Source organism: Emydura macquarii, unplaced genomic scaffold (genome assembly GCF_026122565.2).
Source record: "Emydura macquarii macquarii isolate MOO-44397 ecotype Brisbane River unplaced genomic scaffold, CSIRO-AGI_Emac_v2 contig_2485, whole genome shotgun sequence".
NCBI classification, from domain to species: Eukaryota; Metazoa; Chordata; order Testudines; family Chelidae; genus Emydura; species Emydura macquarii.
Genome location: NW_027132622.1, coordinates 223,647 through 246,111, shown reverse-complemented (window position 1 = coordinate 246,111; position 22,465 = coordinate 223,647). Strand labels below are relative to the sequence as shown.

The following is a 22,465-nucleotide window of genomic DNA, read 5'->3' as shown; positions in this document are numbered from 1 at the left end:
GGGCAGGGACTCAGCAGGGGGCGCCCTCCCACAGCAGGCAGGGCTGGCTGCAGTGCCCCCCTTCAGCACCAGGGGGCGCTGTTGGCTACCTGATCTTAGCCCAAAGGCATGGAGGGGGAGAGCGCACCCTGCTGGGTGAGCCCGGCGTGGCAGCACCAGCACCTAGAGGGGGCGTCCCTGCAGGAGCCGGGCTGCAGCCAGGGACAGGGGGGCTGCAGTGGAGGGTTGCTCTGTGCGGGGGAGGATGTTGAGGGAAGGGGGGGGCGAACACGGGGGGCAGGGACTGACCCTGAAGAACGGCTGCTTCTTGATGTCCTCGGCATCCCGCTCGCTGGAGCCCAGGCGCCGCTCCGGGTTCCTGCGCAGGAGCTGCACAGAGACACGGTCACTCTCCAGTGCCCTGCCCCCACCCCCGCTCTCCATCCCCAGGGACCCCTCTCTGACCCCACTCTCCTTGCCTGGAGACTCCCCCACCCCCACTCTCCGTCCCCGGGGGGGGGGGGGGGGGCATGGGCACCGCACTGAGCCGCCCTTCCTGATCCCCACCCACAGTTGAGCCCTGGAGCATGAGGATAGCTTGGCCTGATGAGCCATGCACTGGAGAGGCAGGAGCTACACTGTGCCGGGGGCAGGTCCCCCCTCTCCTCTCAGTGCCCATCCCCCCTTGGCACCCAACCCTCTGGCATCTGGTCCCCCCTTCCCCTCGGTGCCCATCCCCCCAGCGTCCGGCCCCCCGCACCAGCGCCCCACAGGCCCTCTGGGAGCTGCACTCACCCGGCGCATGAGGCCGATGGCCTCGGTGGACAGGAAGCGCGGGTAGCGCACCTCATCGTTGACGATGCTGTCGAACACCTCCTCCTCGTCATCGCCCGGGAATGGGGACTGCGGGCGGGGGGAGGGGAGGGATGGGTCAGAGCAACCCCCCAGTACAAACCTGCCCCCACCCTGCCCCGAGCGCCTCCCCAAACTCCATGGGGCTGACCCCACACACCTCAGCCTCTGCCCCAGCCCCCCCCACCTGTGACCTGGCCCCTCTGCCCTGCCCCAAGCATCCTCTCTCCCCTCTGGTCCCCCCCTCATCCATCCTGTAGGGAGCGCTCCTCCTAACTTGCCCCCCTCGGAGCCCCTCCCCCATGCCACCTGCCCCCCCCCAACCCCGACCAGGCCTGATGTGGCCATGTGCAGGCCCAGGAGAAGCCCCACCCCACCCCCGCGACTCACCTCCCCCACCAACATCTCATAGACCAGGACGCCCAGCCCCCACCAGTCCACGACGCGGGTGTAGGACGTGTCCGTCAGCACCTCGGGTGCCAGGAACTCCGGGGTCCCGCAGAAGGTGCTGGTGCGGTCCCCGTAGCCCATCCCTGAGCCGGGAAGAGAAGGGTTAAACCCTGCGCCCCGCCCCCCCCCACTGAGCACCCCTCCCCACTGCAGGGCGGGGGCTTCCTCCCAGCTCCCTGGAGGCCACAGATCCACCAAGTCTCCTGGCTCCGCATTGCCCTCCCACAGGCCAGTGCCCCCCATAGTCTCTGCGACCCCCGGGGCTTCTGCACCAGATGCCCCCCCCCGCTAAGCAGGGTCTGTGCATGGAGGAAAGCGGGGTGGGGGCTCAGCAGGGCGCGCTATCCTCTCAGGCAGGGCCGGCCCCAATACCCCAGCGTGGAACTTGGGAATGCTGTGCTGCAGGGGGTGGGGGGCTGGGGGGCGCTGTGCTGCAGGGGGTGGGGGGCTCCGTAGGGGGCGCTGTGGGGCAGGGGGTGGGGGGCTCCGTAGGGGGCGCTGTGGGGCAGGGGGTTATTAACAACCCAGAGCTGCGTGTGTCCTGGCTCTCCCAGCAGGGTGATTCCATCCCCCCGGGGCCGGATCCGCGCCTCTCCTTCACTTCCTGTCTCAAAGCGTCTCGACGCTCCCACGGGGCTGCCCCGTCCCGAGGACCCTGGTACCCCGGCCCCCTCCCCCGCGCCCAGCACCCACCTTCCTTGCACAGGCCAAAGTCTGCAATCTTCACAAAACCCTCCGTGTCCAGTAATAAATTATCCAGCTTCAGGTCCCTGAAGGAGGAGGGGGTGAGGGTCAGTGTGTGCGGGGCGAGCCGGGAGGCCGGACGCCTGGGTTCTACCCCACCTATGAAAGGGGGGTGGGGTCTGATGGATTGCAGCAGGGAAGGGGGCAGGGAGACAGGACCCCTGGTTTCCATCCCCAGGTATGCAATTTATCCACAAACTCCCGTCCTGGCTCTGTGCCTCAGTTTCCCTATCTGTATAACAGGGGACCCCATGTTGGTTGAGGGGATGTTTCCCCCTCCTTCACCCCCCTCCCATTGGGAGTCTCTTACCTGTACACTATTTTGTGCTCATGCAGAAACTGCAATCCCAGGACGACGCAGGCGGCATAAAACCTACAAGGGATGAGAGGTGGAGGGAGGGTCAACGCTACAGCCTGCGCCGGGGCAGCCCCTCCCTGCTGGCTCTGCCATGCACAGCAAACCTAGCCCGGGGGGGGGCGGCCGAGGGCAGCAAGAAGGGCTGGGAACCAGGGCCCCTGGGATCCATGCCCAGCTCTGGAAAGGGAGCAAGGTCTAGTGGTCAGAGCAAGGTCTGGGAGTGGTCAGAGCAGGGGTGGTCCAGGGGGCTGGGAGCTAGGACTCCTGGGTTCCACGCCTGGCTGGGACTGCCAATGAGGCCCTGTGGCCGGCCCGCGGCCGCCCCGCCCCGCACTCACGTGGCCCGGGGCTCGGTGAAGACGTCGGTGTGGATGTGCATCATGAGGTCGCCGCCGGCCGTGTACTCCATGACGAAGCAGACGTGCTCGGGCGTCTGGAAGCAGGCGAAGAGGTTCACCAGGAAGGGGTGCCGTGAGCCGTTCACCGTCTCAAAGATCCGCTTCTCGCACATCAGGCTGCGGGGACGGGGGACGGGGTGAGGCGCACGGCCGGGCGCGGGTCTTGGGACGCGGGCGCAGGGCTGGCTATGGCCAATCATACCCCCCAGGCCCTCCTGAGCCCCACCCGCCCCCCACGTCCCACCCCTGGGCCAGAACCACAGCTCTGCAGAGCATGGCTACCCCCGGTACACACCCCGCACGCACAGAGGCCCAGGCAGATGGGCACAGGCAGGGCACACAGCGTGGGGGGCACCCACACACAGGGTCGGCCCCAGAGCCCAGCTGAGCTGCCACGATCCTCCTTGGGGGCTGAGCCCCATCCAGCGGCCGGGGGCAGACTTGGCACCGCCTGGCTCGGAGGAAAGGCCGGGGCGGGGTGAGGGAGACGGTGCCCTGGGCCCCCAGCCCCTCCACCCCGGCAGGGTCTCAGGAGGGGACGGGCTGGGTCTCTGTGGCTCGGGGCGGGCGCTGGACACTCACCTCTCCACCTCGTCCCGGGCCACGATGTCGCCCTTCTTCAAGGCTTTGATGGCGTAAAGCTCCCCCGTGCGGCTGTACTCGGAGAGCAGCACCTGCAGCCACACACCGCCGGCGTCAGGGGCCGCACAGGGGCTGGGAGCCGGGGGCCCCCCCGGGGTCTGCACCTGGCTGTGGCAGGGGAGCGGGGTCTAGTGGTGAGAGCAGGGGGCTGGGAGCCAGGACTCCTGGGTTCTATCCCCAGCTCCGGCACGGACGGGCGGCAAAACTGGGTGCAAATCACTTGCCTGTGTCACGCCCCTGCCCCATGGGGATGCGGGGAAGGGTTTGGGGAGGGCACTTTAGACTCCCTGCCACAGCAGGGGTTGCAGCTGGGGAGCGGGTTGCTAGGGGAACTGGGGGGCTGAGCTGTGGGGCAGGAGTGGGGCTGGGTCCAAGACTCACTTTGCCAAAGTGCCCGCGTCCCAGCACGGCCAGGAACCTGAAGTCATCCAGCGTCAGGGGCGTCGCCCTGGGGGGCAGAAGCAGAACTGAGCAGCTGGCACTTGGCGTGGGGCGGGCAGGGAGTCCCCCTTACCCCTCCCCCGGCCCAATCCTGTGAAGGGGGGGACTGTGAACCGTGCCCCCCTAATCCCCACCCCATCTGGAGAGGAGAGCCACCGGAGTGGGAGGGGCTCCCCACTTCACCCCTGCCCCCCACACAACCCGGCCCTGTATGTCAGCCATCTCTGGGCAGCGAGAGCCCCTGGTGGGGGTGGAGGGGGGCAGGCTGGGACCCTCGGGGGAGGGGGTGCCAGCCCCAGCTGGGGTCCCAAGAGCTAGGCACTGGGACAAGGGAACAGGTGTGGGGAGGAAAGAGACCAACCGGGGGAGGGGAGATGGGCAGGGCAGGAGGTGGGGGAGGGGCTGACGGGTGGGGGTGGGGCCTGTGATGGAGGGGCGGGACCAGCAGGCGGGGGGGGGGCCTGTGATGGGGGCAGGGGTCCCTCACCTGTGCTGGACACTATTCCCAACGCTTCGGGCGTCATCTCCTGCCACCGGCTCCTCATCTCCAGCCTGCAGGCTCTGGGGGGCAGACAGGGATGGGGGGATCATGCGGACAGGAGCTCACCCGGCCCCATTGCTGCCTGCTGGGCCGGGCGCGGTGGGGCAGCTGAGAGGGCACCGCTTCCGGCGGCAGCGCTGGGGGGTGCCGGGGGCTCGAGGGGAAGGGGTCAGAGGGGCCCAGCCAGGGGGCGGGGAATCTTCATCTACGATTCCCTCCTGGGCGCATCTCCAGGGTGCCCATCCCCACGGCCTCCGGGCGGCCCCGTCAGGCGGGGGGGCGGGGGGGAGTGGGTGGGCAGCAAGGAGCCGTTCCCTCCCCCGGCCTCTGACTGGGAGCCCCTGGGGCTGGCCCTGGGTCCCGGGGGGCTGGGTGTGGGCTGGCCGGGTCCCCCCATCTGGCGCCGGCACCGGGGATCTGGCCCAACCCTGCCCGCTCTGGGAGCTGCAGCCTGGAGCTGCCCTGGTGGACGGGACCAGCCCCCCACGCGGTGGGGTGGGGGGGTTCTTACCAGCGCGCCCCTCCCTGGCTGCTCCCCATCGGCCGGCCGGCTGGCCTGCTCCTCCTGCGGCTTGTCTGCATCCAGATTCAGCTTCTCGATGGAGATGTCTCTGGGGGGCAGGGACGGGGGGGGTTAGAGGGGGAGGCCAGTGGGAACCCCCCATAACTCCCTCCCCCCAGATACCCACGGAGCGGCTGGAGCTGGGGGATCCCCCCGGGAGGTCTGACGGGGCAGCTGGCCCCTGGTGGTACAAGCTGTTGGGGGATGGAAACCTCCTGCCCCCTTCCACGGCTCTGGGGAGAGGCACCCCCAGGGAGCTGGCAGCATCTGGGCTCCTGCCCCACAGATCTGGGCCCCCTAGCACTGCCTGGGCTGAGCCCCCCCAAGACCTCCCACGCCCCTTTATCCCTCTGCAGCAGGGGGTCCTGTCCCCGCGGGGGCTGTGCCGGGTGCAGTGGGTGCCAGCCCCCCACCCCTCGCCCGAGGGTGCCCGGGGCTCACCTGCTCAGGCTGTGGCGGCCCTCGGAGCCGGGCCCCACGGGTACGTGGGCCGAGGGGCTGTAGGCGCCGGTGGAGCTGGCCGTGGGCAGGACGCGGCGCAGCAGCCGCACCCAGGTGGCGATGTCGATGTTCATCTGCCGGGCACGCAGGAAGGCCTTGCCTGGGGGGGGGGGCACAGGTCAGGGTGGGACTGGCCCCCCCCTCGACCCCATGCTCCCGGCCACCCCCCAGGTCAGCTTTAGGGCCGGGAATGCAGCTGAACCCAGAGCCTCAGCACCAAGAGGCTGCAGTGCCTGGCGCCCACCCCCAGGGGGGGATGGGGGATATGGGGCAGAATCAACCCCCAAGGGGGGAGGGGATATGGGGCAGTGTCAGCCCCCAAGAGGGGAGGGGATATGAGGCAGAGCCCAGCATCAGCTGGTGCCCAGCGCCCGCCCGTATCCCTGGGCTGGGTGTCCCGGGGAGGAGGCCCCTGGGTGCTGGGCCCTGCGTTCGAGGCCCGGCCCTGCCCCCCAGACGGCACCTTGCTGCTTGGAGAAAATCTTCTTCTGCCTCTGCAGCCGCGGGATGCGCTCGATGACGGGGTCGAAGAAGGTCACCTGGGGCGGCAGGAGAGGGGGGGTGAGGGGCTGGGCCTGGGTGGGGGGGGGAAGGGGAGCCCCGGGACAGGGGGAAGGTCAGCGCACCCCCCTCAAGGCACTGCTCTGCTCCCGGGGGCTGGGGAAAAGGTGTGTCCCCCCCCCCAGCACAGTGGGGCCAGCACAGGCCCCGGCCCAGCGAGCCCGTGGGGTGACTGGCCGTGTGTGAAGGAGTCCAGGGTCCAAGGGGCTCCCCCTGCAGGTGAATTTCTCTGGATGGGTGTTGGAAAGGGGGGGTATGGCCTGGGCCCCCCCAGGGCCTGCTCCGCTCCCCCGCCCGTTATCCCGATCCTGCCCTTCAGCGTCCCACCAGGGGCGGGCGTCACCTCGGCCAGCAGGGTGCCCTGCGGCTGCAGGTCCAAGTGGATCTCGTGGCGCTGGTTGTCCAGGAAATCCTCCAGCTTGAGGTGCTTCAAGGCGCAGAGGCTGCGGTAATCCCGCCAGTACACCGAGATCTCCAGTTCCCGCGCCTGGGGGGCAGAGCCAGGGGGTGAGAGAAGCCCAGCCAGGGCTGTGGGGCAGCCAAGGGAGGGGAGCCCGTGCTGGAGCCCCACCCAACGCCTCGAAGCTCCACCCACCCGCAAGCGCCCCAAAGCAGCTGGAGATTTGGGCTAAAACACCCAGCAGTCAAACAGCTCCCAGCATTGCTGCCATCATTAGGTTCCAGGGTAAACAGGCACCCAGTGACGTGGGGCCATTTTAACCCTTTCCAGTAGCTGTGGCTCAGATGAGCAACGGAGGTGGGGGTAACTCCAGGAGCATGGACGGGAGTTAGCTGTGTCCCGCTAACACTTTGGGCTGGGTTAGGGCCTGTGCACACTACAAAGCGTGACAATGTTGGAAGCAGAATCAGGGCTGGGCCATGGTGGAACCACAGGGTCCAAGGGCGATGGGGCAGCCGAGCTCCGGAAGCCCAGCTGTGTTCAGTCAGGCTGAGAGGGGCTGGAAGCCAGGACTCCTGGGTTCTATCGCCAGTGCTGGGTGGGGAGTGGTGTCTAGTTGTTAGAGCAGGGGAGGCTGGGAGCCAGGACTCCTGGGTTCAATTCCTGGCTCCACCTCCCTCAGAGAGGCTCATCTGACTCAGCTGCGTAGCTGCCCTGTGATGGGACCCAGCATCCCGGAGCAGTGGGGGCCAGTGGGTGTGCCCCCCAGCCCTTGTATCCCCCTTCCTCACCCTTTCCAGATGCAGGGTGAAGGCCTGATTCCAGGCCTGCTGGCCCACAGGCTTCCAGGCCGTCTGCCCCACCACAGCATTATCCAGCTTCAGCACGGCGCTCACCTCGTCTGGGGGGAGAGGGGCACGTCACTGCAGGCCTGCCGCCCCATCTCCCTCCCCCCAGGAGCCGGGCCCTGCCAGCTGAGCATTTGGGAAGCTCCCAGCACATAGTGGGCACCACTGCACATGCTGCTATAACAGCTGACACCAGGGGGCCCTGTGACACAGCCTGACACCCTTCGCGTGCGAGCAAGTTTTCAGCCTCGGCAGACATGCTGTGTTGGGACTGGTGGGGCTGTCGTGCCCATGCTTAGGGGAGCTGCTGCGAGCGGCAGAGGGGTTTGCTCCCAGCCTGTATCTCCGCAGCACGAGTCAGCGCTTGGGGCAGAGTCGCTCCCTGGGCCCCGGGCGTCGGTGCAGGGCTGAGCTCCTGGGTTGCCCTGCGTGCTGTTGTGCCCACCTCTGCCTCAGGACTGGGGCAGCCTCAAAACATTAGTTACACTGAGAGAGCCCACCCCCGCCCCGGCGCCATGTCACTGATTTCTCCCCCCGGGGGAAACTGCCCTGCAGGGTCTGGCCCCCTGCTCCTGGCGGAGGGGGTGACAAGTGGTGATAATCTGAGCAGCTTCCGCTGCTGAGCCGGCCTGGCGCTGTGGGGAGTGTGCCCGGGTGATGGTGCCAACGCCCCGCCCGAACGCCTGCCAGCTGGCACCCCCCACCTCCAAGCCAGTGTCTGATCTATCCCCCCTTCTGTGCCCCACAGCACCCCCAGGATCCCCTCCCCTACAGCACAACCCCCCTGATCCCTCGCTGCATCAGCCCCCCATCCCTCCTGCAGCCCCCCCCCCCGGTGTTCCCAGCCCCAGGCCGGGCGCCCGGCTCACTCACTGCTGATGTCCTCCGATTTGAGGGAGGTCCGGCTGTTCAGGCTGCCGCTGCGGCTGTACAGCCCCCGCCCGCTGCGGCTCATGAAGGAGGGACGCGCCTCGCCGGGGCTGTGGCAGGGCAGCGAGACGGTAGCGCCGCGAGTCCGGCCGGGCACCGACTCCAGCAGCCCACTGCAGCCCAGCAGCTGCACCTCCAACATCCCTGAGAGACGGGGGGTTAGAGCGGGGGGGCTGGGAGCCGGGACTCCTGGGTTCTGTCCCCGGCTCTGGGAGGGGGGTCTAGCAGTTAGAGCAGTGGGGGCTGGGAGCCAGGACTCCTGGGTTCCATCCCTGGCTCTGGGAGGGGGGTCTAGCGGTTAGAGCAGCGGGGGCTGGGTTCTATCCCTGGCTCTGGGAGGGAATGGGGGGTCTAGGGGTTAGAGCAGGGGGGCTGGGAGCCAGGACTCCTGGCTTCTATCCCTGGCTCTGGGAGGGGGGGTCTAGGGGTTAGAGCAGGGGGGCTGGGAGCCAGGACTCCTGGGTTCTGTTCCCAGCTCTATCACTGGCTTGCTGTTCCTGGGGGTGTTTCCTAGGGGCTGGGACCTGGGGAGTGCTAGGGGGCGCTGCCCCAGTGGAAGGCCGGGGGGCAGGTACCTGTGAGGGGCGAGGGCTTGCAGAGCGTGCTGTACTGGTTGTGCTGGTACGGGGCGCTGTGGCGGCTGCTGAAGGCGGGAGAGGTGGCCATGATCAGCTCCTCCTTGATGATGCAGCCCTTGGGGTGCTCCTCGGGCAGCTCCCCCACACGCTGCTCCAGCGCCAGGCGCAGCAGGTCCAGCTTCTGGCTCGACTCAGTCAGCTTCGCCTGGGCCTGCAACGTGCCCAGCATCAGGCACGGGACAGCCTCAGGCAAAGCCTCCCGTGACCCCCACCACCCCAGAGACCCCCGGTGCTCCCAGATGCTCTCACCCTGCACCCTACAGCCCCTCCCCCGGATCCCATGGGCCTGCGCCCCACGGATAAACCCAGGCTCCCGCGCCCTGCGCCCCAGATACCCCCTGAGAGTCCCCGTCCTCCGAGATGGCCCTGTGGGGTGGGGGGGTTCGAGGCAGGTCCTGGGGGCGGTACCTCAGCGATGGCCTTGCGATCCGGCGCCCTGGTGGAGCTCAGCAGGCGCAGGACGTTCTTGGCGCCCTCGGACACGGCGTGCTCCACGCGGAAGTGGTGGCGCAGCTCCTCGATGCGCAGCTCCATGCAGCTCAGGTCAGGATTCCCTGAGGGGGGGGAACAGCGCTGGGTCAGACCCCCACCCTGTCTGGGGAGCTCCCTGCTAGGGGTGGAGGGGGGCAGATCCAGAGCCCCAGGGGCCAACAGCCTCCTGCACAGCTCCTGGGTCCTGTCCTAACCATCCTGCCCCGGATGGGGAGCAGGGGCTGAGTTTCATGGCTGGGAACTCACACAGTCCCTGAGTCCCACCCCAGAGGTGGCCGCATTTCATCACTGGGAGAGGGATCCCTGTATAAACCACCCCAACACCCCAGCCCAGAGGTGGCCACATCTCAGCACTGGATGAGGGCTCCCTGTATAAACAGTCCCCGTGCTCCACCCCAGAGGTGGCTGCACAGCCAGGAGCTGGGGTGCGGCCCAGCGTCCTGTCCCATTAACCCCAGCCAATTCCTCCCCTGTGTCTAAGCTCTGCGGGGCTGACCGGTGAGCACCAGGCTAGGAATTAAAGATCAAAGCTGGGCTCACTGCTCCTGGGGGGGCTCTGGAGAGATGGGGGGGCTCCCCTGGCAGCCTCCCTCCCCGTTCACCCTGCATAGCATGTCAGCTGTGCGCCCCCAGCCGTGCTCTCCCCACGTGCCTGGCTGTGGGCAAAGCTACCAGGTTCCCTCCCATTAAACAGCATGGGGGGTGGCAGCTCCCCCTCCTGCCCCCCACCTCTGGGAAAGGGGAGGTCTGGAGGGCCAGGAGAGGGGCTGCAGGGAACCATGCAGGGGCATGTGGACGGGGCCGGGGCGGTGGTGTCGCTGAGGCTTGGGTTGGGGTCAGTGGTCCGGCTGTCATGTGGAGAGACGCAGGCCTGGCCCAGCTCCGGGTACGGGCCGCAGCGGGGCTACGCAGGGGTGCTGGCATGGGGAGGGGGATAGAGCCTGTATGGGGGGCGGCGAAGGAGGGCTGGACTCCCTGGGTGCTGGGGGAGGATTCTGGGAGTTGGGGCAGGAGTTTCTGGATTCCAACCTCCTCCCCTGACCCTCCGTCACCCCCCATTGCTCCACCGCCCCACGGCTCCCCATCCCATCTCCCCCTCCCCCCACTGCCCCTCCCCACCTGGCCCGGCCTCCCCGGCGGGCGGCGCCGCGTCGGCCTGCGCGGCTCTGCGGATCTGCATGCGGATGATGCTGATCTTGGTCTTGCTGTCCTGCAGCATCTGCTGGGCCGTCTGCAGCAGTTTCCGGTCCTGGGGGGCAGGCGGGGCTGAGTGGGGGGGAGCTGCCGAGCCCAGAGCTGTCTCCCCACACACATAGGATACAGTGGGGCGTGGAGCCCCGTCCCCGTGAGTCTGACCCCTCAGATCAGAGGCAGCTCCCCCGTCCCAGCCCGGCCCTTGTGGGGCGAACCCCACCTGACCCCCACCCCCAGGGCTGAATGGGCAACGGGGATCGTGGACATCACGGGCACCTCACCCCTCCCTGCTGCTTTCCCCGGATCCCCCGACAGAGCCCCAAACCCCCCTCCACCCCAGGGGGAAACCGGCACAGAGCAGAGCCCTGCCTGGGAATAGGGTGCTGCCCCTTTAAACAGTCTGGCGCCCTCCAGTGGTGCTGCAGGGGTTTGCGAGGGGGAGCTGGGTCCGGCCTGCGCAATGGGGGAACATGGGGGCACAGCTGGGGCTGGGCAGAGGGCGGCTGGTTATTGTGTGGGCAGTACACACCAGGGGGAGGGAGAAAGAGAGGATGAGCTGGGAGGGGGCTGGAGAGGGCAGGGGTTGGCGGGGGAGAGAGCTGGGGGGCTGAGGAGGGCAGGGGGGCTGTACCCACAGGCTCCAGCCTCCAAGGGGCCACTCTTTCACAGGAGATAAAAGCCAGTGGGGTGATGGCCGGGCGGGGTCAGTGTGAGCACCATGGGGGGGTCCCTTTGAACCGGCTCTTTTACAGGGTTGAATATAAACCCGCTGGTAAAACCAGCCGTGCACCCCCCAGCGCAGACTGGCCGGGTGGGAGCTGCCTGGCAGGGGGAGGTTACCCCTCTTCTCTCCTCCTTCTGCGCCTGTTTCGTTCGGTTGTTTCCAGGCTGGAGTGGGGCGGGGGGATCCCAGCGTGTCCAGGGCAGGGGAGGGGGTGAGGAAGATCTGGGAGGCAGGGAGTGACGGGGGCAGGCAGAGGGGGAGGGGAGCAGGAAGGGGGCAGGAGGTTGGAGAGGTAGAGGGAGTGGGGCGGGGAGGTGGGAGTTGGGGGCAGGGAGCAAAGGGGGGCCAGGATGGGGGAGGTGGGTTGGGGGCCAAGTGGGGAGAGGCAGGAGAGTTTGGGGGAGGGGGATGGCAGGGAAAGGGGGTTGTGGTGGAGCAGTGTGGGAATGAAGGTTGGGGGGCAGGTGGGGCAGGGGCCGGGGGGGCGGCCGGGGCCCCTCACCTTGGTGGAGCCGTTGGCGTACATCTGGATCATGTTCTCCGCGCCCTGCTTCACCTTCAGCTCGATGTTCAGCTGCTTCTCCAGCCCCGCCAGACGGTGCTTGTTGGCGGCCGAGCGGCTCAGGCTCCCGGGCGACTGGGGGGCGTCTGCAATTGGAGTGGGGGGGTCAGCAGTGCCCGGGCAGGGGTGCCCCACCCCCAGAGCACACGGGAGGCAGGCCAGGGCTAGCAGAGAGCTGCCGGTTGGGATTGAGGGGCATCAGCAGAGCCAAGGGGCTTAATCCCTGCTGGGGGGGGGGTCGTGCCCCCTGGATGGGGGGCTGGATGGGGGGCACCCTCACCAACCTGCCACTTTCTCTGCCCCCATCTAAGCTGGCAGGGCCCTCTCTGGGGCTGGGTTCGGCCCCTGCCCCGTCGACCCCATGGTTGGGCTCACATGAGCCGGGCCGTGTCCCTAGCTTCTGCTGGTGCCCCTCCGTCCCAACCTGCAGCCCCCTGCTAGCCCAGCCCTGGGCTCCCCACACGTAGCTGTCTGGGGGATCTGGACCGCTGACCAGAGGGAGTTTGACCTAGGGTTGTATTTGAACCCGGGGCCCTAAAGACGAAAAACTCATCCTGATCCCAGGTGCCTTACCCTGCGGGGGTGGGGGAGGGAAGCTCTGGGATCTGGCTCTTGGGAGCTGAGATGGGAGGCTTCTCTCCTGCACTTGGCTCAAGGCCCCTAAAACATCTCACTGAGCAGAGAGGGTCCAATTCCCCCCGTGCATGGGCCGATCCATGCCACGCCTCACCCCAGAGGTGGCTGCATCTTGGCGCCGGGTAGGGAGTCACAGAAATGTTAGCTTGAAAAGGACCTTGAAACACGTAGTCCATTGCCCTGCGCTGCGGCAAGGCCAAGTAAACCTAGCCCATCCGGACAGGGGGTTGTCCAACCTGTTCTTAAAATCCTCCAGTGGCGGGGATCCCACGACCACCCTTGGAGCCTGTTCCAGAGCCGAACTCCCCCGAGAGTTAGGAAGTTTTGCCTCATGTCTAACCTAAACCTCCCTTGCTGCCGATTAAGCCCATGATGTCTTGTCCTTCCCTCAGTGGACACAGAGAACGATTGATCCCATCCTCTTCCCAACAGCCCTTCCCGTATTTGAAGCCTGTTCTTGGGTCCCCCCCCTCAGGCTTCTTTTCTCAGACTAAACATGCCCAGTTTTAACCTTTCCTCACAGATCAGATTTTCTAAGCCTTTGATCCTACATTGCTCCCGTTAACACGCCCAGAATGATCTCAGCCTTTTTCGCATTGTTGACTCATATTCAATTTGTGATCCACTACCACTCCCAGAGCCTTCCCAGCAGCAATACCGACCAGCCAGTTATTCCCCATTTTCTGGGTGTGCGGTTGGTTTTTCTTCTCTGAGCGAAGTACTTTGCACTTGTCTTTACTGAATTTCATCTTGTTGATTTCTCCAATTTGTCAAGGTCATTTTGAACTCTAATATTGGCCTCCACAATGCTACCAACCCCTCCCCGCTTGGTGTCGTCTGCAAGTTTTATAAGCACACGCGGCCCTCCATGATCCAAGTCATTAATGAAAATATTGAACAGTACCAGACCTGGGACTGATTCCTATGGGACCCACTACATACGCCCTCCCAGTCTGACAATAAACCATGGATAACTACTCTTTGAGTACAGTTCAACCAGTTGTGCACCCACCTTATAGTATTTTTATCTAGACCACATTTCCCTTGTTTGCATAAGACTGGATGATAGCTAATGTGATGCCAATTTTTTTAAAAGGCTCCAGAAGCGATCCCAGCAATTCCAGGCCGGTGAGCCTAACTTCAATAGCAGGCAAACTGGTTGAAACCATAATAAAGAACAGAATTATCAGACACATAGATGAACACGATTTGTTGGGGGAGAGTCAACATGGTTTTCAAAAAGGAAAATCACGCCTCACCAATCTACTAGAATTCTTTGAGAAGGTCAACAAGCATGTGGACAAGGGTGATTCAGTGGATATGGTGTACTTAGATTTTCAGAAAGCCTTTGAAAAGGTCCGTGTGACAGGGTGCTGGGAGAGACCAGGCTGATTCAGCCCCCTGCCGCTGGTGCCCATCACGTCTCCGAGCAGAGCTCCTCTGGGCCGCGTCCGCTGACTCCTTGGCCACATTCAAGGAGCAGCGGGCGCTGTCCGGGGTTCTCTGCTTGGTGTCCCGTCAGGTTCCCTCCGTTTCGCCCTTTGATCTTCACACCCGTCCCTGTTTTTTCATTCATCGTCCCCCATAATTAGCTGAGTCCCAGTCTCAGTAGCTCCTCCCCTTAGGCTGGGGGAGGGGCTTTTAGCAGTGGCCCCCCAGTACCCAAATAGTACTGGTGCCCTAACTAGAGGGAATGGAAAAGGCAGAGTAAACCCTGCACAGAACGGGTTACTGAGGAGCGGCTCTGGGGCGTGTGAGGCCAGGCCCTATAAAAGGCTCCCGGGAGGAAGTGAGGGGCAGGGGGCAAACAGCCAGCAAAGGGAGAAGCTGCAACAGGAGGGTGTGTTTGCCTTGACCCACGGCTGGAGCAGTGAGGCCCTTGGGGCAGCGAGGCTGGACTGTATATTAGTAGCTGGTGGTGGGATATACGTTATAAATAAAGAGCACGGGTGAGAGCACGAAGCTGACGTTTGTGGGCGCAGAAGATCTGATCGGCAGGGGAGCCTGCATGAGCCTGCTACAGTCCCTCACCAAAGGCTCGTAAGCAGAGTGAGCTGTCATGGGATAAGAGGGAAGGGTATCTCCTGGACCAGTAACGGGGTAAAAGGTGGGACACAAAGGGTAGGACTAAATGGTCAGTTTTCGTAATGGAGAGAGGTAAATCGTGGAGTCCCCTAGGGGTCTGTACTGGGACCAGCACTGCTCAACAGATTCATAAAGGATCTGGAAAAAGGGGTAAACAGTGAAGTGGCAAAATATCCAGATGATACAAAACTACTCGAGAAAGTTAAGTCCAAAGCTGACTGCGAAGAGTTACGAAGGGATCTCACAAAACGGGGTGACTGGGCAACAAAATGGCACGTGAAATTCAATGTTGATAAAGACAAAGGAATGCCCATTGGAAAACAGAATCCCGACTCTACATATTAACTGATGGGGTCTAAATTAGCTGTTCCCACTCAAGAAAGATCTTGGAGTCACTGTGGCTAGTTCTCGGAAAACATCCGTTCGATGTGCAGCGGCCATCAAAAAAGCAAACAATATTGGGAATCATTAGGAAAGGGGTATCGTATCCTATCACCTCTTTATAAATCCATGGTACGCCCACAGCTTGAATACTGCATGCTAATCTGGTCGCCCGATCCCAAAAAAGATACATTAGAATTGGAAAAAGTACAGAAAAGGGCAACAAAAATGACCAGGGCGATGGAACAGCTTCCATCTGAGGAGAGATTAATAAGACTGGGACTTTTCAGCTTGGAAAAGAGATGACTAAAGGGGGGTATGATAGAGATCTATAAAACCATGACTGGTTTGGAGAAAGTAAATAAGGAAGTGTTATTTACTCCTTCTCATAACACAAGAACTAGTGGTCACCAAATGAAATGAATAGGCAGCAGGTTTAAAACGAAAAAGAGGAAGTATTTCTTCACACAATGCACAGTCAACCTGTGAAACTCCTTGCCAGAGGATGTTGTGACTATGGCAGGGCTCAAAAAAGAACTAGAGAAGTTCCTGGAGGATAGGTCCATCAATGGCTATTAGCTGGGCAGGGATGCAAAACCATGTTCTGGAGCGTCCCTAGCCTCTGTTTGCCAGAAGCTGGGAGTGGACAACAGGGGATGGATCACCTGACGATTGCCTGCTCTGTTTATTGCCTCTGAAGCAGCTGGCATTGGCCACTGTTGGAGACAAGATACAGGGCTAGATGGACCATGGGTCTGACCCAGTATGGCCGTTCTTATGTCACATGGGACTGTATCAAAAGCCCGACTAAAATAAAAATGTCACATCTACTGCTTCCCCCTCAACTAGGAAGTAACCCTGACAAAGAAGGAAATGAGGCTGGCGTGGCCTGCTTTATTCTTGACAAATCCACGCTGACTATTCCTCATAACTCTCTTGTGCACTAGGTGCTCACAAATTGATTGTTTAATCATTTGTTCCCATATCTTTCCAGCTACTGAAGTGAGGCTGACTGGCTTATAATTCCTCCGGTCCTCTTTGCTCCCCCTGTGAAAGACAGGTGCTATGTTTGCGCTTCTCTGGTCCTCTGGGACGTCACCCGTCCTCCACGCCGGAGTTCTCAAAGATAATTGCTAACGGTTTGAGATTGCTCCAGCTACTTCCTTAATTAGGACAAATTCCATGAGGCCCTGCCGACGTGAACACATCTGACGTATCTAAATATTCTTTAACCTGATCGTTCCCTATTTTCCGTTCCTTCCCCCTTGCTGTTAATATTAATGGTATTGTGTGTCTGGTCGCCATCAACCGTTTCAGCAAAGACTGAAGCAAAACAGGCGTTAAACAGCTCACTGGTTGTTAGCGCGCCATCCCTGGTAAGTAGAGGGCCTACACTTTCCTTCCTTTCTTTTGCTCCTAATGGATTTCAAAGGATCTCTTTTTTTATGTCTTTTATGCAATTCATTTTGTGCCTGAGCCTTTCTGATGTCGTCCCTGCACGCTTGTGCCGTTCTTTTGTTCTCTCCCTGAGCAATTTGTTCACGTCTCCGTTTTTTGTAGGTTTCCTTTTTGATTATCAAGTCATTAAAGAGCTCTTGGTGGAGCCAGGTTGGCCTCTTCCTATTTTTCCTATCTTCCCTTCGCATCAGCGTGGTTTGCAATTGTGCCTTGAATAAAACGCCCTCTCTGAAAAACCACCTGCTCTCCCGAACTCCTTTATCCCGTAGGTTTTCTCCTGATTGTCCTTATTCTGCTGCTCTGCCTCCTTCCTTTCCTTACAATCATTACATCGGTCAGTTTCTGATCGCTTCCCCCCAAATTGCCTTCCGCCTTCAGATTCACAACCAGCCCCTCCCTTAGTCAGAATCCAGGCTAACTTGGCTGTCCCCTGCTTACTTCCTCCACTTTCTGGAACAAACAGCTGTCCCCAGCTCTTTCCAATAACGTACTGGAAATTCCGTGTTTTGTCGTATTTCTGTTCCAACGGCTGGCTGGGGAGGTGAAATCCCCCATCCGCACCCGCTCGTGTGTTTTGGATATTTCTGTTTTTCGTTCTAGAAATGCCCCCTTCACTTCCTCCCCCTAATTGGGTGGTTTCTAGGAGACCCGCACCAGGACCTCACCCCTATTTTTCATTTATCTTGACCCAGAGATGCTCAGCCGGTCTGGTTTCCACCTCCCTCTGGCTCTCGGAGCAAGCGTTTGCATTCTTGATGTATAATGCAACCCCTTTCTTTTTCCCCGGCCTTGGCCTTCCCGAACAAGCTGTCCCCCTCTGTCCCAATGTTCCCATCACGGGACTCATCCCCTCTGATGCCGATTAAGTCACAACCCAGCGGTCAGACTTTCTCGGGCGGAGAGCGCTCGGGGCAACTGGGCTGGGAGGGGCCCTGTCAGGCGCCGGAGCATTTGTTTTTCTAACTCAATAGAGGAAGCAGCCGTGTCGTTTCCTGCCTCGGACCCCCCGGCGCGCGCCGCGATTCGCTGCTGGGGCAGGTGTGTGTGGCGGCTTCCTGTTATGAAATCCCAGCCGTTGGGCCCTGGCGCTCAAGGCCAGCTCAGCCCAGACACCGAGGGAGGTCAATTCCCGGCTGAACAGAGAGGAGGGAGCTAGTGAAGATACTCCAGGAGGGGGGAAGATGTGTCTGTGACCCATAGGGTCTGCACTGCCCCCTAACTTTTCTTGGGCCTCGGGGTCGTCTCAGTAATACAGCCTGGATCCCCACGGCAGAGCAGTTCAATAGGCCCATCTACCCCGGTATCCCGTCTCTGGTGGTGGAGGGTTCCAACTGCTGCAGGAGCAGGCAAATCCAAACTGGGCTGGGGGAATCCACTCCCAGGGCCAGGCCCTCCTGCTCCCAATAGCTGGTGAGCTGTACAAAGAGCTGCCCCACCCCAGAGGTGGCTGCCTCTTGGCACGAGTACTGACACTCTGACACCATGCCATAACTGCGGGCAGGGAGGGGGGGCTCTCTGCCAACGCTGGGGGTGTTTGGAGGCGTCCATTCCAGCGCCAGACGCCAGACAACCTGCCCCCGCCAGCCTGTTTGACTCTTGGCCTCCCCGAGATCTAGTAGTGGGGAGTTCCGCCGGCTAATGCTGCCCGCTCTGATGGACCCTCCCTCGGCTCTGCTCGGCGTTTGCTGCCCTGCGCTTCCCTTCCCTGCTTCTTGCGTTGCAGCTCAGGACGAAAAGCAGTGTCCAATGGGGGTCTGTCCGTCCCAGCCCCTTGCACCTTCCTCCTCTTCAGGACAGACAGCCCTACGGCAGCAGCACCCCAACCCTCCTGGCACTCGGAGCCCCGAGCCACCTGGCTGGGCCCTCTGCTCCATGCCCCCCAGCAATGACCCCTCCACGTACCCCACCGTGGTCCCCCCAAGGCAATGACCCTGCCCCCAATGCACCCCCTCCCCCCACCACGCCCCCGGCCCCTCACCTCCGCTCTCCTCGGGCTCCTTGACCATGATGTGGGCGTCCAGGTGCTGCAGCTGGCAGTGCAGCTGGTGCAGCTTGCGGTCGGAGCCGCGCAGCAGGTTCTCCACGCTGGCCAGGTTGCGGCGGTCGGTGGTGGCGCGGCGCAGGTTCTCCGCCCCCTCCTTGATCTTCAACTCCTTGCGGATCTCGCGCCGGATCCGCTCCTTCTCCTCGTCCAGGCGCTGCTGGATGCTGCTGGTGGCCAGGTCGGAGCTGGGCTCCAGCGCCAGCTGCTCCAGCACCGACCAGCCCTGCTCGCCCTGCAGGAGAGAGCGCGGGTGAGGGGCCCTGCAGTGCCCAGCTCTGCCCCGCCTCCACCACTGCCTCAGCTCCCCCCTACCCCTCCGACAGCCTCCCCACCTGCCCCCCCAGAGCCTGCCCCCCCTGGCTGTGCCATGTCCCGCGGGGTGGGGGGCTGCAGCGCTGGGGCTGGTTTCACCGGGGGGGGGGGGGGGGCGGGTAGAAATCCTGCTGGCAATGGGAAAACCGGCCGCCAGGCCCTGGCCGAGGCCACCGGGAGCCGGCCGGCTGCGGGTGAGCATCCTAGAGACAGAGCTTTCCAGGGACTGTTCTCAGCATCCTGCCTGACCCGCCCTGCCCCCAGCGGCTGGCGGCCAGCCAGCCCCAGAGCGCCGGGATGAGCTGTCATTGTCCATATTGTGGTAAGGCTACAGGCCCCGACTGGGATCACGCTCCCCGCCCCCGTCATTGTGCCAAGCGCTGCCTGGACCCTGACTGAAATCAGGGCCCCCCCCTTGGGCTGGGTGCTGCCTGGACCCAGCTGGGCCAGGGGCGCCTCATTGTGCCAGGCGCTGCACAGACTCCGACGGGGCTCAGGGCCCCCCATTGCACCGGGCACTGCCCACACCCGACAAGCACGGGGCCGCCCATTGCACCAGAGACTCTTCCCGGCAAAGGGACCCGGGGTCGCTCTCCCAGTTTCCGGACGGGGGAGCCAAGGCCCAGGGAGGCCGTGGCCACAATTTCCCCTAGATCTCACTGCCGTTGGGCGCTGGGTTTCCCAAGCACGCCCGGGCCAGGGACACCTGGGGGCTGGGCCGTCTGGCCCTCCTTTAGAGGCTTAAGGAGGAGCCGGATCAGCCCCTTTTCCCCCCAGCCCCCACGAGCTGCGTGGCCCGTGAGGATCTGACCCGGGACAGACATGCCCGGACCAGCCGCTCGGGGCCAGGTTTGAGCTCAGCGGGGGCTGGCGTCCCCCCAGCGCTGGTCTGTGCTTCAACAAGGACGAAGCGACTTGCCCAGAGAGCTGGGGACTGGACCCAGGCGTCCTGAGTCCCAGGCCAGGACCCGAACCACCAGCCCCCACCCCCGCTGGAAGGGCCCCCCACGGCGCGCCAGCTGCATTCCCTAGGGGGCATCATGCCCTGCAGGACGGGGTGGCTGATTCGAACTCCCTGGCCCCTTCCCTGGTCGGGATGGGGGGCTGGGATGGGGGGAGGCTGTGGGTACAGAGGGAAACAAGGGGCCATTGGGTGTCCCGGGGGAGCCACTGTGGCCTCTCACTACGGGAGTGAGGGAGGGGGCCGGCTAGAAGGTGGCGGGGGGGGGGATCGGGCATGAGATGGGGGCGGGATCCCGTCCCTTCCTCTCTGCCCCTCCCCCCGCGTCGGTTTGCAGGCCGTTGGCGCAGTACCGCAGCAATGGCTGGGAAGGAAATGCACCATGCCCCTTGCACGGTGCCACCCGGGCGCCAGCCCCACCCTGGCTCCCCTCCTCCGCCCGCTCCCCTTCCTCGCCCACAGGGTGCCCTGCCTCGCAGAGCCAGGATGGTTCCCCTCCCCTCCCCTCCCAGCCCCTGCAGGTGGCATCAGCCCCCCGGGAGCCCCCCACTGCCCCTTCCACCCTCCCCGTCCCCATTGGGCCAAGGCAGCGGGACGGGGCAATTCATGTCCCCGTCCCCCTGGTGACCCCCGGGTACCTCCACATCGTGCTCAGAGCAGGAGTCTGACTCAGAGAGCGACATCCTAGCCCCTGGGGGGATCCAGGCCGGGCCCCCCGTTCGTCCGTGGGTCTGTGCGCTGGGCGACACCCGCCCTCCTGCCGCTCAGAGCCTATCGCCCCCCGCATTTCCCTCCCCCCGCGTGTCACAAAACCACTTCCCCTTCCGGCGCCGCGCAGAGCTCCCTCTGGCCGCCCCAGCGCTGCAGACTGGGCCTGGATCCGCCCCCTCCAGAAGCAACCTAGTCCATGCCTTGAATGGCCCCAAATTGCACCCCCCAAAGCCATGCCCTCCCCACACGCTGCCCCCAACCCTGCACATAGAGCCCCTCGCCAATGGCCAAGTTCATAGAAACATCCCGGGGCAGAGACCGCCAGGCCTCCAGGGATCCCAGATGACCAGACCCCAAGCTCCACCCCAGAGGTGGCTGCATCTTAGCACTGGGTGAGGGATCCCTGTAAAAACTGCCCCCGTGCCCCACCCCAGAGGTGGCTGGGGGTGCACTTTCTCTTCACCCTGATCAGCTGGGTACTAGACACCCGCCAGCCCTGAGCAGCCCCCGGCAGCCAGCTCTCTCCCGCCCAACAACACGGAGCCAGGATGGGACCCGAGGCAAGGGAGGCGGGGGCGGCTCCTTCCCCTTTTCTCGCCTTGTCTGAGCGGCTGTTGCAGTGGTTGCTCCCCACGTGCCGCCCAAACCGGGGGGGTACGTTGAACAGGCGCAGGGGGTGGGGCTGAGATTGGGTAACTCAGGGCATCAGTGCAGTCGGGGGAGGCCTGGTGCCCACCTCAGCTGGCCACCCCTGCCCTGCCCCCACCCCAGAGCTACAGACGGGCCCCAGGGCGACATGGGACGGGGCTCAGCACTGGGCCCTGGGTTCCTTTCCCAGCTCTGCTGGGTGGTATGAGCCCCCCCCACCCCACAGCGCCCCCTAGTGCCATGCTGGGGCAGCCCCTATTGATCAGCCCACCCCACAGCGCCCCCTAGTGCCACACTGAGGTATTGGGGCCAGCAGAGATTGGAAGGCAAGAGCGCCCCTGGCTGAGCCTCTGCCCTGCAGCACCCCCTAGTGTCACAGTGGGGCCAAAACTGACCCGAGGGGAGAGCGCCTCCGACCCCCCTCCTGCCCACTGGTTTGCGGTCTCCCACCCAACGTCGGACCCAGGCCAAAGCTGCTTGGCCAAGACCGCGCGGTCCCGCGCACAAGCTGGCAAAGCTGGGATCTGCCCCGTGGCAAGGGGCCAGCTGCGCTGATGCGCCCGGGGCCTGCACGGGGGCGTCTCACGCGAGGCAGGTCCCAGTGCAGACCAGGCTGAGTCACCGGGAGAGACCGGAGCCTCTCCCAAATCCCGGCAGCTCCGGGAAAGGCCAGCAGGCTGCATCGGGGCCAGCCCCAGCTGGACGGGGGAGAGCGGGAGCAGGAGGCGTCTCCTCCGTGCTGCTCCGTCGCCGGGCCAGGGGAAGGGGCCCAAGCTCTCTGGGAACGTCCGGGGGCGCTGGCTGGGCAGCTCCACCCCGGGGCTGGCACGCGGCCAGATCACAGGGTGAACGCCTGGTCGGGAGATCTCCTGCGGCAGGAAACGAGGGCGATTGACTCACTAGAGCTCCCCTGGCAGGCAGGGCCGGCCCAAGGCCCCGGTGCAGCCCGAGGGGGCACTGCGCTGCAGGGAGCAGGGGGGGTCAGTAGGGGGCGCTCTCCCTGGCAGTCAGTGCTGGCCCCAAGTGCACATCTCTGGGCTTGCAGCAGGGAACCCCCGCCCTCCCCCCCGAGTCCTGCTTGGGTGTTGGACACAACTCAAGCTTCTCCGTAACCTCCCGCCCCCTCACGTCTCGGCCCTGCTGGCCGCGGCCAAGGAGGCGGGGAGCCAAGCTGGGAGTTTCGGCTCCTTTGGAGGCGCCCCAGCTCCGGGGAGGGATGGAACCGGCTCAGCCCCCGGAACCGGCCCTTTAAAAGAACCGAAAACTCGAGCTACCCATTAGGATGAACCGTCCCTGCCCTGGGCTGCCTGGATCTCCAGTCCCGGGCCCGGAGCGGCTGGCAGGAAACCCGCAGCCTGTGGGATTGTCCTTCCAGGAGCAAAGCAGCTGCCGGGGACCCAGCGCATCTTCTC

At 63.9% G+C, this 22,465-nt stretch overlaps 1 protein-coding gene across 2 annotated transcripts in view; it reads right to left on the bottom strand.

Annotated features, from left to right (window-relative positions):
* Nucleotides 1-22,465, bottom strand: part of PKN1 (protein kinase N1) — a 43,911-nt gene that overhangs the window by 2,657 nt on the left and 18,789 nt on the right. The window contains exons 1-21 of one of the 2 annotated variants that reach the window (XM_067563434.1): nt 20,333-20,467; nt 18,356-18,653; nt 11,758-11,903; nt 10,457-10,586; nt 9,254-9,399; nt 8,783-8,996; nt 8,151-8,351; nt 7,221-7,330; nt 6,373-6,516; nt 5,932-6,007; nt 5,409-5,568; nt 4,917-5,016; nt 4,352-4,425; nt 3,805-3,871; nt 3,364-3,455; nt 2,722-2,898; nt 2,336-2,398; nt 1,975-2,051; nt 1,222-1,364; nt 775-882; nt 289-369 (exon numbers count right to left, since the gene is read on the bottom strand). In XM_067563434.1, the coding sequence (XP_067419535.1) occupies nt 289-369; nt 775-882; nt 1,222-1,364; nt 1,975-2,051; nt 2,336-2,398; nt 2,722-2,898; nt 3,364-3,455; nt 3,805-3,871; nt 4,352-4,425; nt 4,917-5,016; nt 5,409-5,568; nt 5,932-6,007; nt 6,373-6,516; nt 7,221-7,330; nt 8,151-8,351; nt 8,783-8,996; nt 9,254-9,399; nt 10,457-10,586; nt 11,758-11,903; nt 18,356-18,653; nt 20,333-20,377 (2,652 nt within the window). In that variant the 5' untranslated portion in view covers nt 20,378-20,467. Of the gene's footprint in view, nt 1-288; nt 370-774; nt 883-1,221; nt 1,365-1,974; nt 2,052-2,335; nt 2,399-2,721; nt 2,899-3,363; nt 3,456-3,804; nt 3,872-4,351; nt 4,426-4,916; nt 5,017-5,408; nt 5,569-5,931; nt 6,008-6,372; nt 6,517-7,220; nt 7,331-8,150; nt 8,352-8,782; nt 8,997-9,253; nt 9,400-10,456; nt 10,587-11,757; nt 11,904-18,355; nt 18,654-20,332; nt 20,468-22,465 lie in introns of those variants that run through there. The other variant, XM_067563435.1, reaches the window with a different exon arrangement.